Source organism: Priapulus caudatus, unplaced genomic scaffold (genome assembly GCF_000485595.1).
Source record: "Priapulus caudatus unplaced genomic scaffold, Priapulus_caudatus-5.0.1 Scaffold257, whole genome shotgun sequence".
Classification (NCBI taxonomy): domain Eukaryota; kingdom Metazoa; phylum Priapulida; class Priapulimorpha; order Priapulimorphida; family Priapulidae; genus Priapulus; species Priapulus caudatus.
This window is the reverse complement of record NW_014577318.1, coordinates 30,840-46,980: the sequence shown is the minus strand read 5'-3', so window position 1 is coordinate 46,980 and position 16,141 is coordinate 30,840. Positions and strand designations below refer to the sequence as shown.

Sequence of the window (16,141 nt, the reverse complement as noted above, 5' to 3'; positions counted from 1 at the left end):
ACAATGACAATAAATGAAACAAACACCTACCATGGGCAAGAGCTCTATGTTAGCATTAAATCAATGAATGAAATATGAGAAATTTTACATGATTTTTGTGGGACAAGCAGCTTGATAACCAGGGAAAGAATCTTCACACATCACAAGATATACAATACAAAATGCCAAACAGGACCTATTCCTGTTGTGGAATAAAGGATGGTAGACCGATGAGATGCATTAGTGGGTTTAGGGAGATGGGAATTATGTAGCTCAGTTGGACTAACAATCTTTTCATGAATAGAAACAGTACATAGATAATTAAGCCTAGGAATGACATAGCATAGCTGTATGAATTAGTAATACTATGGCTACCATTGCTTGTTCAATTAAAACCCACCTATTTGTATTTTTGACTCTTACTTTGTTTACCAAGTGGCCTTTTTTAAAGCCCAAGGGACTGTACTGAAGAAGGAAGGAGTCAATTACAACTACAACTACTGACCAATTGATAGATAAATAGCGTAGATTGAAATAGAAAGTTTCAATTGTGCAATTACCTACAGAGGTAGGAAGAGAATTGCAATATGGAATAACAAAAACAGGTGAACTTCAACGGATCATTAGAAAGCGGTACATGGCAAAAGTAGGTAAATGATAAGACTCAGACGAATGATTGACCGCCTCGCACATTATATAATTTCAACATTTTCTGGGTGATTACTCCTAGTAGATGCCCTATTCTGGCTTAGCTCCTTAAACACTTCAAGCAGTCACCTCTACTAAAATCCTAAAAGCTAAATGAAGCCAGTGGTAGTATCAGTGCCTGACACAGTGGGCTCCATCATGAAAATGACCAGCCTGATTAGCCACATGAACTTGGGCCATTTCAATAGTAAAATGATGGTGAATAAACACAAATTGTACTTACTACGAGTACCAGTCTTTATATAGAAGTATAAGGCGATAGGGAGTACACAAATAGTACCCCTATCGCCTTATACTTAGTAACTTACATATAAATGGTGTTCGAATGCTCATCTGAAACACACGATGTCACCACACGCACACCACTGCACAAACTCATAAAAAATAGTAGGGGAGCAGGTGGGAAAGTGTGTCCTTGGGCCACGATAGTTTGTGCATTTGCGCTTTTAAGGTGTGAACTGAAGCAGTGATCAGTGCATGATGCTGAAGTCTAAGCGAGCGTTGTTTTGACTGTTGATTTGACGATCACGCTTTCCCACCTGCTCCCCTACTATTTTTTATGAGTTTGTGCAGTGGTGTGCGTGTGGTGACACCGTGTGTTTCAGGGCCCCAATATTGGGATCAGTATGTAGCCGAATGTTCAGTTGTTAGAATTATCACTACATAAAGGGTTTGGTAGTAAACACAATTCGTGTTTATTTACTAACATGTTATTATTGACTGGGCGTGACTGTGTCTGTGAGTGACAGTGTGTCGTGAGACTGAGTGTCACTGTGCCACAGTTCGTGGGCTGTGGAACTGCTGACAGAAATTGTTCAAAACTTCCATTTCTGATGACGGATCGCTGCACATACAGTGAATTATATCAATACATGCCACAGTGAACACAGAGATGTATGCATGGGAGTTCTAATGTAACTTAACATAAAATATATACTCACTGTTTTAGTTAACGCTTGTCTGCTTGTAGTTGTAGTGGAAGTTGACATATTTGTCAACAACAGCAACGCCACCACGTGGACATATTTGCAATTATACTGCAATCCATCATATATATCCAATATCATATGTCATTGTAATATAAAATAATAATAATAAAATATTATTTTGTATTGAATCAACCTATTATTGATTCTAAAATGGCAACTATTGACACAAAACCGTGTTTTCGCTAGTGCAATGTGCCATGTGATTGTGATTCACTGATTGGTGGTGAGAGAAATATTTACATCATGGCGGATGGATTGACAAGGTTGAACAAACTTATTCACAAATAATGAATTATTATCGTAAATAAGCATCAAATACTAAATCTGCACGATCATGCAATAACTTGAACGAATATATCATGCACTAGTTTAACATTCCTGTCGTGTCTTTTTTTTTTACAGACGTTGCAGTTATGACAATAGCTTTGAGTATGTCGATTTCACTGACGCATCCGGGTTTAGCAACCAGTCGCGCATCGGACGCCTAATCTCTGAAGAGATTTCAAGCAACAGCAGGTCACAACCTCTCACACGAAAAGATTTCAACAATTTTTTCGATACAGACGGTCGGCTTGTTGATGAACATCTGTTGAGAAAAACAATATTTAAAGGTAACTGGCGCAAATCCACTTTAGCCTAGTTTAACTTTAGGCACCTTAGCCTAGGCTTAGGTATCACGAAGTGTTGCACAGATTTCTGTGTATCATCAACTGATGCACAGACTTTCCATATATCAAGGAATGATGCAAAAACCCTAACCCATAAAGTATAACCTTAGGTATCACGAAGTGTGTTAGGGTTGGGGTTTTTCCATCATTCCTTGATTATTGATTATTGTGGATTTGACTAATGTTAGCTCGTACGCCGTCGCCGGTACGTTACATCACAGTCACTGTCATCATCATGTGCAAACATGATGTGTGGTGTGTGCGCGTGTGGCTAAGGTACTTAAAACTTGAGTTTGAAACTTTCAGTGAAAGAAACGGATTGGCATTGTATACTATAGTATGTGCATTATCAGTTTAGATCAGTTCCCTGCACACCAATGTTTAACAGGGCATACATGGGGCTTCTGATAAGGAATAATTTGAATTAGAGTTATGGTATTATTAAATTTATCCATAAACTTGCTCCAACATTTTACTGAACATAAATACATATCAAACGTAGGTGGAGTTGATCCAGAGGTGCGCCCAGATGTCTGGAGGTTCCTGTATGGACTGTATCCATTGACATCTACTAAAAGGTATTTTGATCAAGTGAACTTTTGCTTATTTTGGAAAACATGTCTATACATGATCATATACATATAATAATAATAGTTTGCATGAACGCTCCAAATATTTAGAAGTTATGTTGCACAAATGCAGCTAGGCTTTTATGTAATTATTCTTCTGTAGGGAAAGGCAGTTGCTGCTTGCAGAGAGCTACCTTAAGTACGAGGCACTGAAGCAGCGTTGGAAATCTATACTTGCGCAAAGTGGCGATCCCGAAGCAGAGTCTTTAATTCACGCTAGGTGAGCTGACTCTTCAGCAAAAACAAGATTAATAAATGAAAGTTTGATAGAGTTCAAATGATACAATTCAATAATACAAATAATACAATTCAACATACAAAACGATCAAAGTTAAAGATATGTAGAGAATGTGCTCGCTGTTACTATTCATATGCTCAGTTGCTCACTGCTCATACGTCGTGTTCAGGTGGTCTGAAAGTGAAGGTGGAGGTAGCAATGACGTGGTACAGCGAGTATCACCGGTTTCCGCTCTCGCTCAGACGTCAGAGGGGAAACAGCAGCTGGAGTTCATGAAAATCCAGGCCGAGGTAGCTTTTTTGATTTAATTCCATATTTATATTTATTATGATAGTGAAATTATGAAAAATAACATGTGGGAGATGCAGAAAGTTCATTAGTAAAATATCCATTTAAAATATTCATCGTTGAGAACTTTAGAGGCCTAGCTTTAATGTAGAAATTGGCATTATATAACTTTCCATAAGTTAGTGTAGTTACTTTTACTCATTGCTTTATTTCCTATTTGCAGATATTGCACAATAATAATGCATTGATTTTGTTTTTGTATTGGCTCGTTTTAGGTTTATGCTGGCAGGCAAGAGTATGATCTAAATGATTTAAAGGGGTCCATAAGAGTGATAGACAAAGATGTACCAAGAACTGATAAGGAATTGGATTACTTCAAGTCAGTTTTACCTCATGCCATGCATCTATAAACAACAAGCTTGAATCTTAAAAATGTTTTCTATTTGGCACAGAGAGTTTGCACCAAGGGAAGCTGCATTATGCATTACATAAATTTATTGTTAAAAAGTATTTCGGGTTCAATATTTGACAAATTGCTGATGTGAAATTACTAGTTGTGAAAATGGTTTATTGTTGGGATTTGTCTTATTAATATATCCGGTGATATTTCGAACAGAAATGCTACTGAGTATTTGTATACGTCGATGAAACTAATAATACTGTGGCTTTTCAGGGGTGAAAATAACCCAATGATGTTCGTACTCAGAGACATACTAGTGACATTTGCAGCATTCCATCCTAAAGTTGGCTATGCACAGGGAATGAATGACATTCTGAGTCGTATGATGATTGTACTTGACTCTGAGGTAGGTAGAAATACTGGCCTTTTTTATTAATATAGGAACAAAATTGAAACGTTATATTATGAATAAATATAATTAGAATTTTATATTAAGTATTATTTCAAAAGATGAGAAAATAAAAATAGTTTGCATTACTTTATTTTCTGAAAATTTCACGCAATGACATGATATGTCACTTGTGTGCAATCCTGTGTTTGCGATTCATGACAATGTACTCCTTACCACATGGTACACCGTACCACATGAATGAAGTATGACATTTTTACAAATGTTATCTTTTTTCAGAAGGTTGTTTTCTCGTATGTTTAACTTGCATTTTTGTTGTGTTTTAAGGTGGAGGCATTTTGGTGTTTCACCTGGTATATAGAAGAGATCCAGCTGGACTTTATTGCAGAGGGAATGGTCCGCAAGCTCTGTGAGTATGTCTACTGCTGTGATGTATGAGTGTGTTACACATTTTAATTCTTACTATGGTAATAACACGTTAGGAAACAATAAATTTTATGTTTTGGTTGATATTAGTGTATTCACTTGCAAAACACTAGGTAGCGTATGGTATGAAAAATGTAGAAATCACTTTCCCAGTAATGTGTTTAATAGCTGTGCATTGTTTGCAGCTTTGCTTAGACAGCTGTTGGAGAAATTAGATCCAGACCTCTACAACTACCTGGGCATATGTGGGGTTGATGATCTTACATTCTGTCACAGGTACGCTCAGAGCTTCCAATACCTATACTTTTTGTACCTTCCTGTCGGAATGTCTTTCTCTCTCATCAATAAAGTTAAATCTGTTTTGACAATAACAAAATTAAGACTTTTAAGTGAGAAAAGACAGAGTTAGAACCTATTGATTATTTAGAACTATTTTCTTTTAGAATTTCATGCTACAGAGCTTACAAATCAATTCCACACAAACGGGAGAAGTTGTAAATTATATATTGATATCACTATTCATGAAAAATACACCTTTTTGCAGGTGGTTGATACTTGGCTTCAAGCGTGAGTTTGGCTTTGAAGATGGCGTAAAGTTGTTTGAGATCTTGAGTAGTCATTATTTGGAGTTGCACTCTCTAGAAGCTGAGACACAGAAGAGACTCCAGCGAAGAAAGAATTTCGAGCAGGAAGGTCTGTTCTCTTCCACGCACACATACTGCTAGCTATAATTTCAGGGTAGATTGCATCATACTGGTCCATTTCCCTTCTATGATGTTAAAACCAAACCTTACCCATCTTTTTCAGTTGAATCATAATTTTATCCAAAACCATTTCATGATTCATGCTCCCCCCCAAACTAATAGATATTAGTATGCCAGTAGATAGAATTTCAACCCTAACCTATGGTATTTTGTAAAGTTTTAATAATTCACATGTTCAAGTTTTACAATGTAATGCCAGTTTGATTTGTCCCTCACTTTCAGATGTTGTACTCTTGTGCTAGAGTAAAGAAGGCATAGTAACAGTCAATCTTTTCGATAGACGACTTGCAGTAATTGCAATGTTAATAACCAATAAATTCTTGAAGTCGGTCTTTTTCCGTGAATGGCTTGCCCTCATTTGTAGGAATAACCGAGCATTGCTTATCGTAGGTGGGCACCTCAGGTCTGTGGACGATGTGTCGGATCAGGAGTACACGTTTGACCTGTTCGTGGCTGTATCGATTATGATGGACCACAGAGATAAGATGTTCCGCTGCACAGATGCCGCAACCGTCTTTCAATGCATAGCGAGGTAAACACGTCGTTAGGGAAAATGGGTTCAATTCGGTTCCAAAGATGGCGCCACTGGTCTGTGACCACGTTGCAGTGGTACCGATTGAGCTTTTAAAACTATATTTATATCACAGATGTGTGTGTTTGCACACGACTGGTAAAGTTGTGACTGATTCGTGACGGTCTGTAACAATATTTGCTCATTTGTAAAATCCTACTGTGCTTGCGTTTCTTTGTTGTGGTTAAATCATGTTGACATATGAACTTTCCATATCCCTACCATGTTTGTAGAGTTTTTAATACCTCCTGTAAATGAACTTATGCATAATGCTAAGCAGGTTAATAGATTCCATCATGTCATTCTGTATGAAGCCACTCAGTTATCTTACAGTGATGTCGATTTTTGGCAGGTTATCCATGAATATTGATGTGAATGACATCCTCTGTAAGTCGGAAGCTGTGTTCCTGTCATACTGCCGCAAATCTGTACACGATTGCTTTCAGGTGAGCTATTTATTCTGCCAGTGCTTACAAAAGCCTAATTCAAACTACTCGAAATGTTAGTGTTGATTGAAACAGTTGATTGTGGTCTAGTAAATAATAATATAATAGTAAAGAATAAAAATAATTAATAGACAATGATATAACGGAAATTGTTAAAGCAATGATTTCATATTTGACATGAGATACGGTAAGTCGTTGCTCGATTTGTTTGTCTTTGTTTAGTTGTATCCTTGATTGTGAAGTTCTAAGTATACCTATATGATAGGTTATCGAGAGACCAAGCAGTGCGAAGGAGGTGCTAAAGAGAGGAATGGTTGTAGAAATGCAAGTAATGGGTAAAAGCACGAAGACATCTTGATCGGGAGTAGGTCTGGAGCACCAAGAATAGATTAGACGGCTGTGAACTAGGTATGTACGAGGTCCACACTGTATTACAGGAAAAGAGATGTACGATTTGAGAAGGAAATAGGAATTTCTATAGTGTTTGAATGACCAGCAAAGGTTCAGTAATTTATAATATAAAATGTTGCATCATATTGAGAAAGGCCTTTTGTTCAGAATGATATATACTTATCAGTATTTCTGCACTGCATGTGATCTCTGTTAAGCGACCACAACTTTTATGGAGTTTAAATAATATAAAGCATTTAGGCTATTTATTATATTACACGTACTTGCTCAATTTAAAAATATTGTATTAGTTTTGAAAGTAATTTTTTATGTTATGTCGATGTTGCAAGTTATTGCTGTACTGACATATGAGTTTATGCGATTAATAAATAACATTTGTATTAGAGAAGATTAGGAAAAATGGGAATTTTAATCATATTTATCATAACTAAAACAATCAAAATTGTAATTATTAGCGTGTTATTATAGTCTCGAGGAATTTTATGTGGCGATCTTTTGTAAATATAACAATTGTAAATACAATTAAAAAAATATAACTATGTTGGATTCGTTTGTGTAAGTGTGGTCTATATATAACATTACACCTATCTATTGCATATATAACCGAGAATCCTGTGGTCTGTCGGTGCTAATTTTACGTGTTAAATATTTTAATTACGTGTTTGCTATGAACCAAATCATAAAATTTTTAAGTAGGGGAGAATCAGTTATACTGTACTATGACATAATTAAGACAAGATGAAAAGCAGTTGATAAATCTAATCAAATCAGTTCTATTTAGTAAGATATGAAAAAACTATGAAGCCATTATTTCACAACAAAAAGCCATTTTTATTGCTAGTCTATGACAAAAGCTGTACTGCATGTACAGCACAATATAATATTTCCTACCACATCATCAAGTATTCGTCATTACACATATTCTATGAAACTACGGTATTGCTATTTTACACTTGCATATGTGTATTTGCTGCTGCGATACTACATAATATCTGGCTCACTATGGTGTTCTATGCTACCTCTATGCTGCTTAAGCATTTACCTAGGTAATATCACAGTTACTAAACACAAAGGTAATGCACATCAATGATAAAATATCGAGTTTCAGGTAATTGAATCTCGTTTGAACACGAGAGCTAGTGTGTGTCATAAGATGACATGATAACTCACATGTTGTCATTTAAGCACTATTACTTAACACGAATCTAAACGTGTTGAGTAACTTGCTAGCTAAGCGAAATAGGCCCTACTAACTGCCCGAACACAGACGTTAGACATAACTATCGTACCTATACAGGGTTCTCCAAGGGCACTTATAGCCTGGCGCCCCCGCCAGGCTATCGTCGAGCCCCGCCATCCTAAAATGCACCCGCCACGCTAAATATCTAGTAGGTCTCAGGGGAGAGATAGTGAATATAGAAATAAGTTGTGGATATAGAACTAACTTATCAGTTAACCCTAACCCTAACCCTAATCTGAACCCTAACCCTAATCCTAACCCTATCTCTAATTCTAAAATAAAACAAAATTAGCCAAAAATAATAAAAAATAAAATAAATAAAAGACAAAATCAGCCAATCAGAGCCGTCCCCTAGCGAATCACTATCTCTTCCCTGTGCAAAATGGGTGCTATCCCCCGGGCGTGGAGGGACGGTCACGTGATACAGTTGACGTATATTCAAAACTTAACAGTAACACTAACCCTAACACTAAATATCTATATATTGGATATCTATATATAGGGGTGTCATCCACAAAAATTAATCTATGGTGTGGGGACAGATAGCATGATACAAAAACCCTAACCCTAACTCTAACCCTAATCCTAACCCTAATCCTAACACTAGTGCTGTCACGTTGCGGTACTGTCCCTCCACGCCCGTGGGATAGCATTTCCCGGGCAAAATTCCTAAATATCATAGCCGCCATGCTGGTGTATACACGATAAGTTCAAACAATGAATTAAAACACGTTGGTCTCGATGCTACGGGAACAAACAGTCACCCTATCCCTATCCCATATTACCCCCTATACATATATCCCCTATACCAAAATTAATCTATGGTGTAGAACCTTTTGCTTTAAATATTTTGCATCTGAACTGACAATCAATCCCAACCAACTGGTGTAGGCTAGCTGGCACAATAATGTTTATTTTCATACTTCAAATCCGAGTGTTTTCTAGCTCATCAAGAAATCTTAATCGTGAATTAAATCGTGAATTAATTTCCAACGGCATTATTACAGGGCAGGTAACCCAGTCTAACACGAGGTAGAGTAGACTGGTACACTTACCGACCACTCCTGCCATTGGCAATGGTGACAAATTTTTTTATATTTATTTATGAGGTGAACTCGATTTGGAACCAGCAAACCAGCATGTTCACCCCTACATTTTGGTATTTTTATTCCATTAATTATTTTGAATTTTTCGATGGTTTTGCCCATGCAAAACAAACATTTTCACCCCACATGCAGTGCTTCAAATTTACACACAGAGTGTCCCAGATTGCATCTCAGAGCTTCTACAATTCAAAAGTTTTGCGGTTGGGCATGCCCCCGGACCCCCTAGCTCTGAGTACCACCCCCCATGCTATCATTTAAAAGCTTGGAGAACCCTGCTATACTAGGTGCCTTCTCAAGTATTGAAAAGGTAAACCTAATGCATATTCTAACATACTAAAGGTATATTATCGAAGTTGCATAATGAGTAATATGAATAATCACCTTTCGATTATCTTTTGGAGTTGAAGATATATATCACTTATCGCGTTGTTTTTTCAGGGGATGTAAAATCGCTCACGTTTTTTACCTGTTTATGTCAATTGTAAGCAAGGTTCACAAAGCATTTCAATCTTTCGGTGGTTTTTGAAAGCAATTTCCAACCTCCGTATTCATGTATTTGATGTTCACTGCTCAGATGCCCTACAGTGTGTGGGTAAATATTGAGCCGGGCCACTGTAACTCCGTGTCTGCAATAACGGAACCGCGCTATCCGTATGTTTTTACTGCACAGATCGCTTTTACGCGCAATGCATCGAAAAACGCAACACCATATACTACCTACGAAATTTTCCTGGAGAGATCGCGTGGACCAAGGATAGTTTGGGACCTAGATACAATAATGTAACCCAACAGGAGTAGGGTTACATTGTAGGGTTACGTTATTGTATCTATTTGGGACCGCGCAAATGTGTTTTTTGCATGTGCTAAACCTAATCCAGGGTGCTAAACTAGGCTTGGACCGAGATCGTGGAATCAACACTAGTCCACGACGTTGCCACAGTGCTTGCATCGTACGACCGTATTGTTAGAGAGCGGCTTCGTAATCCTCGGATAGATGTCGTTGTTGTTGACGACGACAGCGGGGATCCGTTGCTTTGCTGCCTCCTCCGCGGAGTTCCCCTCCTCCGCGGAGTTCCCCTCCTCCTTTGTGAGGTGTAGGTTGAGGTCCGCCGGCTCCTGCCCGAGAGACAGCGACCGCGGGCGACGCGGAGAAGACATTACCCCCGAGATGTCGCCGCCGCCGCCGCCGCCGCCGCCATTTTGATCGTCTGCCTCGTCGATCTCCTGCAGCTCTCCGGTAGGGTGCGCCATCTTCAGGCGGTTGTGGAAGTCGTAGAGATAGTCGATGCGCGAGTCGAGCGAGTACTGCTTGCTCGAGCGCAGCCGGCTGCGGTTGCTAGGCGACCGGCGGCCGAACGTCGAGTCGCTCAGCTGCGTGACGAACTCGTAGATGACGTCACGATTCTCGAAGATGGCGGCGAAGGAGCCGTTGACGAATTTCGGCACGAGGGGGCTGTTGCTAAGCAGCAGACTCAGACCGAACTCCCGCTTGCGTTGCTCGTCGTCCGACTGCGGTTTGGCGGGGCGGAGGGTGGCTGCGGCGGCGGCGGCGGCTGCGGGAAGCTGTAGTTTGGTCTCGTCCAGCCGCTCCTGTTCTTGCAGGATCTCGTATGCTACGCTGCGGATGATGTTCCAGTCGCCGGCAATGTCGGCGTCCGTTGTGAAGCGTGAGGTGACGGTGAAACGGATGACGTATTGCCCCTGTAAAACAGTGAAACGGGGTTCAATGTTAGCGAGTTAGGTAAGCGTAGGCAAATTAGGTAAGCGTAGGCGAGTTAGGTAAGCGTAGGCGAATTAGGCAAGCGCAGGCGAGTTAGGTAAGCGTAGGCGAGTTAGGTAAGCATAGGCGAGTTAGGCAAGCATAAGCAAGTTAGGTAAGCGTAGGCGAGTAGGTGAGTGTAGGCGAGTTAGGTAAGCATAGGTGAGTTAGGTAAGTGTAGGCAAGAGTTAGGTAAGCGTAGGTGAGTTAGGTAAGCGTAGGCGAGTTAGGCAAGCATAGGCGAGAGTTAGGCAAGCGTAGGTGAGCGAGGTAAGTGTAGGCGAGAGTTAGGCAAGCGTAGGTGAGCGAGGTGAGTGCAGGCGAGTTAGGTAAGCGTAGGCGAGTTAGGTAAGTGTAGGCGAGAGTTAGGCAAGCGTAGGCGAGCGAGGTAAGCGTGTGTGAGTTAGGTAAGCGTGTGTGAGTTAGGTGAGCGTGTGTGAGTTAGGTAAGCTTGTGGGAGTTGAACCGTTTGAAACTGCAGAGCAAACGTTGAGGTTTGCTTGAAAGTTTACGTTCGTTACTTTCGTAAATTTTCCTCCTTACGTATTTTTTAATTTAAATGTTTGGTGAGTGAAGGCTATAGCTGTTGAGGCCCCGTGGAGGTTTAACGGTACATTCCACACGTGACCTCTATTCAAATATAGTGACGAATAAAACGATGTTTGATTCGACTTGCCCTGAGAGATGCCGGGACCATGTGCACCTTCCCGCCAGTGTTCAGCCTCTTCAGCAAGGCTTCAGTAAGATGATTCTCCCCCTAAATACAAGAACAACTTCTGTATATACACGGTAAACAGTTACGTATATATATATATATATATATATATTTATATATTATATACATTTATCTATGTACATTTATCTATGTATATATAGTATATAGCTAGTCACGTACACTACAACCAGTGACGAATATATTTCGTTTGTCGCCTTTGACGGGTTGCGTGTAAGGAATATATATCTGACCCTATACTGTGTTACCTTCTCATATATGCGACGTGATCAATAATCAATCAAACGCCTGGTCACGATATGGATCGATTTTCATACAGGCACAGTGTATACGGTGCTAAGGGCATCGGTGGGGGTTCATGGGTGTGTAAGGATGTATTTTCAGTGTTAGAGTAGGGTTGAGGCCGTGGCTGTTCCAGGTTTTTTCGGTGTTAGGGTGAATTGAGGGCTAGGGTTAAGGTTAGGTTATTTGTGCTTCACTCACCTTCAATCTAAAGACTACCAGTCCGAGTATGCGCTTTGCAGGAACCTCAAAGTATGGATCAGCCTTCACGAGTCCTTCAAACATCCCGGCAAGGCGTACACCCTGTAAATGTACAAGTTGAACGTGTTGAAACATTGACATTGAAAGTTAATTCTCATGTTTAATAAAGTACGCTCTACAAATTAATAAATCGTATTGAATAACGAACGTTATAACCACTAGGTCAAGTATAATGAATTACTTCTTTATCTTAATATTCGTATATTGATAGATAATAAGCTATTAGATATTAAGTAGCTATTGATAGACAAGTAGTAAACCCATTCAAAGTTTAATAATGCCATTGCTATTTAATCAAATATAGTTAACGACAGGATTTTGGTAAAAAAAAACAGAGATGTCATCGTTTGAGTTAACTGGATGCATCACCTGTACACCCGCATTGCTGTAGATTCGTGTTTTAGAGGTTACCACTCTCCGTAGAGATATAACGGGAAGCATTTACACTACTGATTGCGAAGTATATCGTATTTACGCAGGTGTCACCCGTTTGTGGACGACAGAAACGTCTCATCGATGTTTGTTCGGGTTTGAAGTGAGTTGCCGGTCATGAATAGTTAGCCCTGTAACGCCGTGCGTGCGCCTAGACCGCGTGCATAATTTATGGCGTCTGTCAACACGCGCGCACGCTACATGCGAGCACGCTACTCGTGCGTGCGTGCGTGCGTGCGTGCGTGTTGTCGCCGCGTTGCGACACACACGCGCTGACAACATTTACACGGCAATTGCCGGCTCGTGAGAAAAGGCCACGTCGCGGCCATGCAGTTTCATCGCCAATACGCGACGCGTGCGCCGCGATCAGTTAAACACATTCGGATTGCTACTCGATTCGTTCCACGTGTAGACCGAGTTTTCGCGAAATCGATTTGGAAGTCTAATGAGTGTGGTGAGTGTTTTTTTTTCGCGCAGAGATTAAATCGCGTAAGGCATTGCAGACAGGTATTCATAATGCGATGACGAATACGGCGAGACCGCGAGAAGGTTTCCGATGAGAAATATTGTCATCAATATTAATGTTTTATATGTAAATATCTTAGACTATTATATCTATATCTCGTAGACGGCAACCGCTTCTTTCGGCTCGGTGTAGAAATAAAAATTATCTTAACTAGGCTGTATACATTACTTTTAGGTAAGTCATTTTATGTAAAACGACCAACAAAGCACGACGCTCAGGAGAATAAATATAATATGTGTGTGTACATACTAGAACACCCGAAATAACCTATAAATGTTTTACTAGAAATAGCGCCTGTAAAATTGCAAACGTGAAATATTAAAGTTGTGTAAATAAGTTGCCTGCGCAGCGCATATATGTATATATATGGCAACGTAACGTCCCATTCGTATAAACGTGTCGCAGAGTTACAGTTTTGCAGCTAAATTCTTCACCCTTATATGTTATTATTACATATTATCAAGAATCCATAATAGAAAATATTCTATAATAGACTCTTGATATTACATATTATAATGTTAGCGTTTAGGACAAGGTCAGATCTAGAGAAACCGAGCGCGTAAGACGAACCCTCGTCTTGCGCGTGTATGCAGCCAGAACTTCACATAGCTTTACTTACCTCTCTGACGTGTTTCTGTAGACCAGTGATACCGAAGGAGCGGATGACAAACCAGAGCTTGAGAGCTCTGAATCGCTTACTTAAAGGTATCTGCCAATGCTGAGAAAGAGTTAATATATATAACATTAATATAATTAATTATAACAATCGAATTATTATTACTCATTTACAAACAACACGAAATCTGTGTTGTGTTGGGGACGTATGAAATAAATGTATTCACAATGCATGTCACACGAATTAATTGATATCCTTTGAGCGCATCATTGTTCTGCATAAAAGAAGCCTCATTACCTCGGCAGTTGCGAATCACGCTCCCCATTATTAATGCAGAGAATCAGAAAAGACACCCCCTCTTTAATAACATTGGCAATAATCTCCCCGTCGTGTGCAGGGTGCGTAACTACGAATTATCATTTAGAATATTTTGAATCCTACCGCATACATGAATGAAGCTGCGACGAGGGGAAATGTTAATTTAAAATATCATTAACCGTCCTCTGCGTTTCATCTATATTCGTATCGAGATCCTTTCTCACACGCTGCGAGTTTTTTAATATGGAAAAAATGGTAATAACATTATTCTAAGGATTAGATCAAAACTTCAACGAACAAGTTGTGTTGTATTAGAGCGCTGTGGAGCATTATGTTCTATACTATACTTCTGTGAACGCTAAGCAAGCTATTGAATGAACGCAACATGTACGCACGACAAGTTTCCTTCGTTTTTTTGGCGACCAGGTTCTCTAATTCGGACAAAGCATGCGTATAAAGCGCGTCTACACGAGGAGAAATTAACTAGTTATGTATCCACTCGAATAAAAGTTTTAAGATTCTGTGCTTGAATAAGGTTTCGAGTTTTTCGAAGCATCGCGTAGACACGACGGCAATAATAGATACCCAGCCGCAACGACCATGCCGCAACTCGCAATAATTAACTCTTTTTTATTTTTTCACTTTTTATTTTACGTATAGCATCTTAAGCCCAGAACAGACAGACCGGACATTCTCTCTCCAATACTAGACACACTCTGCTAGACGGCTATACTGTGTAAGTTGTTTGCTTAAGTGAAGCCAGGACGGCGCGCCGTCGTAGGTGCTGCGCTGGCCGCAAGCAGCAGCTGCGTCCACAAGGGCGACACGTCACGATGGTGACGTCACTCACCATGTAGTCTATCGCAGCTCCAGAGTTCTCGTGTTTTAAGTACAACGGTTGCACGTTGAAGGTCCGGTGAAGAGCGCCGCTGTTCTTTAACCTGTAGTGGGTATTAATTACAGTGGACAATGATTTACTATTGGCTATCAAACTATGCTTAAAAATTCCTATTTATCAGCCGGAGTTAGTTTGAGAAATCACAATGTCACCCGCCTACGCTGAATTGTACTGCACAACATATATTTTGTTAACTCAAATATTTTTGGATATCTTTTTCTTAAAAAAACAATTATTTGCGAAAAACGCAACGGTAAGCATTTTTACATTGACAAGTAGGTTGCGCGGTAAGTATGCACGTTCAGGCCGCCACATGAATGCACACAGAATGAACCAACCACCCCAGCTGATAGGACAAGAAGTCGATAATTTCCTATAATAACTTGAAATCTCGCACAACCTTTTCCGTCTAAGAGTTAAAAAAACAAAAGGTTTCTACACATCCGCCAAACATCGAATTGTTTCATCTATCCCAACGCTGATTGGTTGAGTAGGTAGTGTAATAGCTACAGGCGGGAGCTAGTGTGGAAGTTTGTTAGAACAATGCTTTCCGCTGACGACTCATTACACGGACTCGTACGTCATTGCATTGATCGGCTAGTGTATAAAGCGAAGATTGGCTTCATTGTGCGTGCGTGCATGCGTACCTCTGTCCGTGCGTGTGGGCGCGTGTGTAGGCGTGCCGGTGTACGTGCGTGTGGACGTGTGTGTAGGGGTATCTGTGTGCGTGTGCGTGGGCGCGTGTATAGGGGTATCTGTGCGCGTGCGTGTGTAGGCGTGCCGGTGTACGTGCGTGTGGACGTGTGTATATAGGGGTATCTGTGTGCGTGCGTGTGTCAGCGTATCGGTGTACGTGCGTGTGGGCGTGTATAGGGGTACCTGTGTGCGTGCGTATGTCAGCGTACCTGTGTGCGTGCGTATGGGTGCGTGTATAGGGGTATCTGTGTGCGTGCGTGTGTCAGCGTACCTGTGTGCGTGCGTATGGGTGCGTGTATAGGGGTATCTGTGTGCGTGCGTGTGTCAGCGTACCTGTGTGCGTGCGTG

General features: G+C 40.3%; 3 protein-coding genes across 5 annotated transcripts in view; 1 reads left to right on the top strand and 2 right to left on the bottom strand.

Moving 5' to 3' along the window:
- The window catches only part of LOC106808170 (anoctamin-10-like), a gene marked incomplete in the record, with an annotated part of 37,697 nt that extends 36,001 nt beyond the window's left edge, over positions 1 to 1,696 (bottom strand). Inside the window, 1 exon segment of the mRNA XM_014810761.1 lies at positions 1,629 to 1,696.
- A 197-nt stretch (positions 1,697 to 1,893) lies between these two features.
- Positions 1,894 to 7,472, top strand: LOC106808173 (TBC1 domain family member 25-like). Of its 2 annotated transcripts, none has more exons than XM_014810764.1 (13): positions 1,894 to 1,939; positions 2,079 to 2,287; positions 2,847 to 2,922; positions 3,077 to 3,193; positions 3,381 to 3,501; positions 3,775 to 3,878; positions 4,173 to 4,305; positions 4,636 to 4,717; positions 4,920 to 5,010; positions 5,279 to 5,427; positions 5,889 to 6,030; positions 6,422 to 6,515; positions 6,781 to 7,472. In XM_014810764.1, the coding sequence occupies exons 1-13, from the start codon at positions 1,920 to 1,922 to the stop codon at positions 6,871 to 6,873; spliced, it is 1,431 nt and encodes a 476-aa protein (XP_014666250.1). In that variant the 5' UTR covers positions 1,894 to 1,919; the 3' UTR covers positions 6,874 to 7,472. The 2 variants fall into 2 exon arrangements, with proteins under 2 accessions (XP_014666250.1, XP_014666251.1); XM_014810765.1 differs by having other exon boundaries at positions 6,422 to 6,517; positions 6,771 to 6,853.
- A 1,963-nt stretch (positions 7,473 to 9,435) lies between these two features.
- Positions 9,436 to 16,141, bottom strand: part of LOC106808171 (histidine decarboxylase-like) — a 26,466-nt gene continuing 19,760 nt past the window's right edge. For both annotated transcript variants that reach the window (XM_014810762.1, XM_014810763.1), the window contains exons 10-14: positions 15,050 to 15,140; positions 13,885 to 13,983; positions 12,248 to 12,349; positions 11,708 to 11,788; positions 9,436 to 10,973 (exon numbers count right to left, since the gene is read on the bottom strand). In XM_014810762.1, coding sequence (XP_014666248.1) covers positions 10,191 to 10,973; positions 11,708 to 11,788; positions 12,248 to 12,349; positions 13,885 to 13,983; positions 15,050 to 15,140 — 1,156 coding nt within the window. In that variant the 3' untranslated portion in view covers positions 9,436 to 10,190. The remainder of the gene's footprint in view (positions 10,974 to 11,707; positions 11,789 to 12,247; positions 12,350 to 13,884; positions 13,984 to 15,049; positions 15,141 to 16,141) is intronic.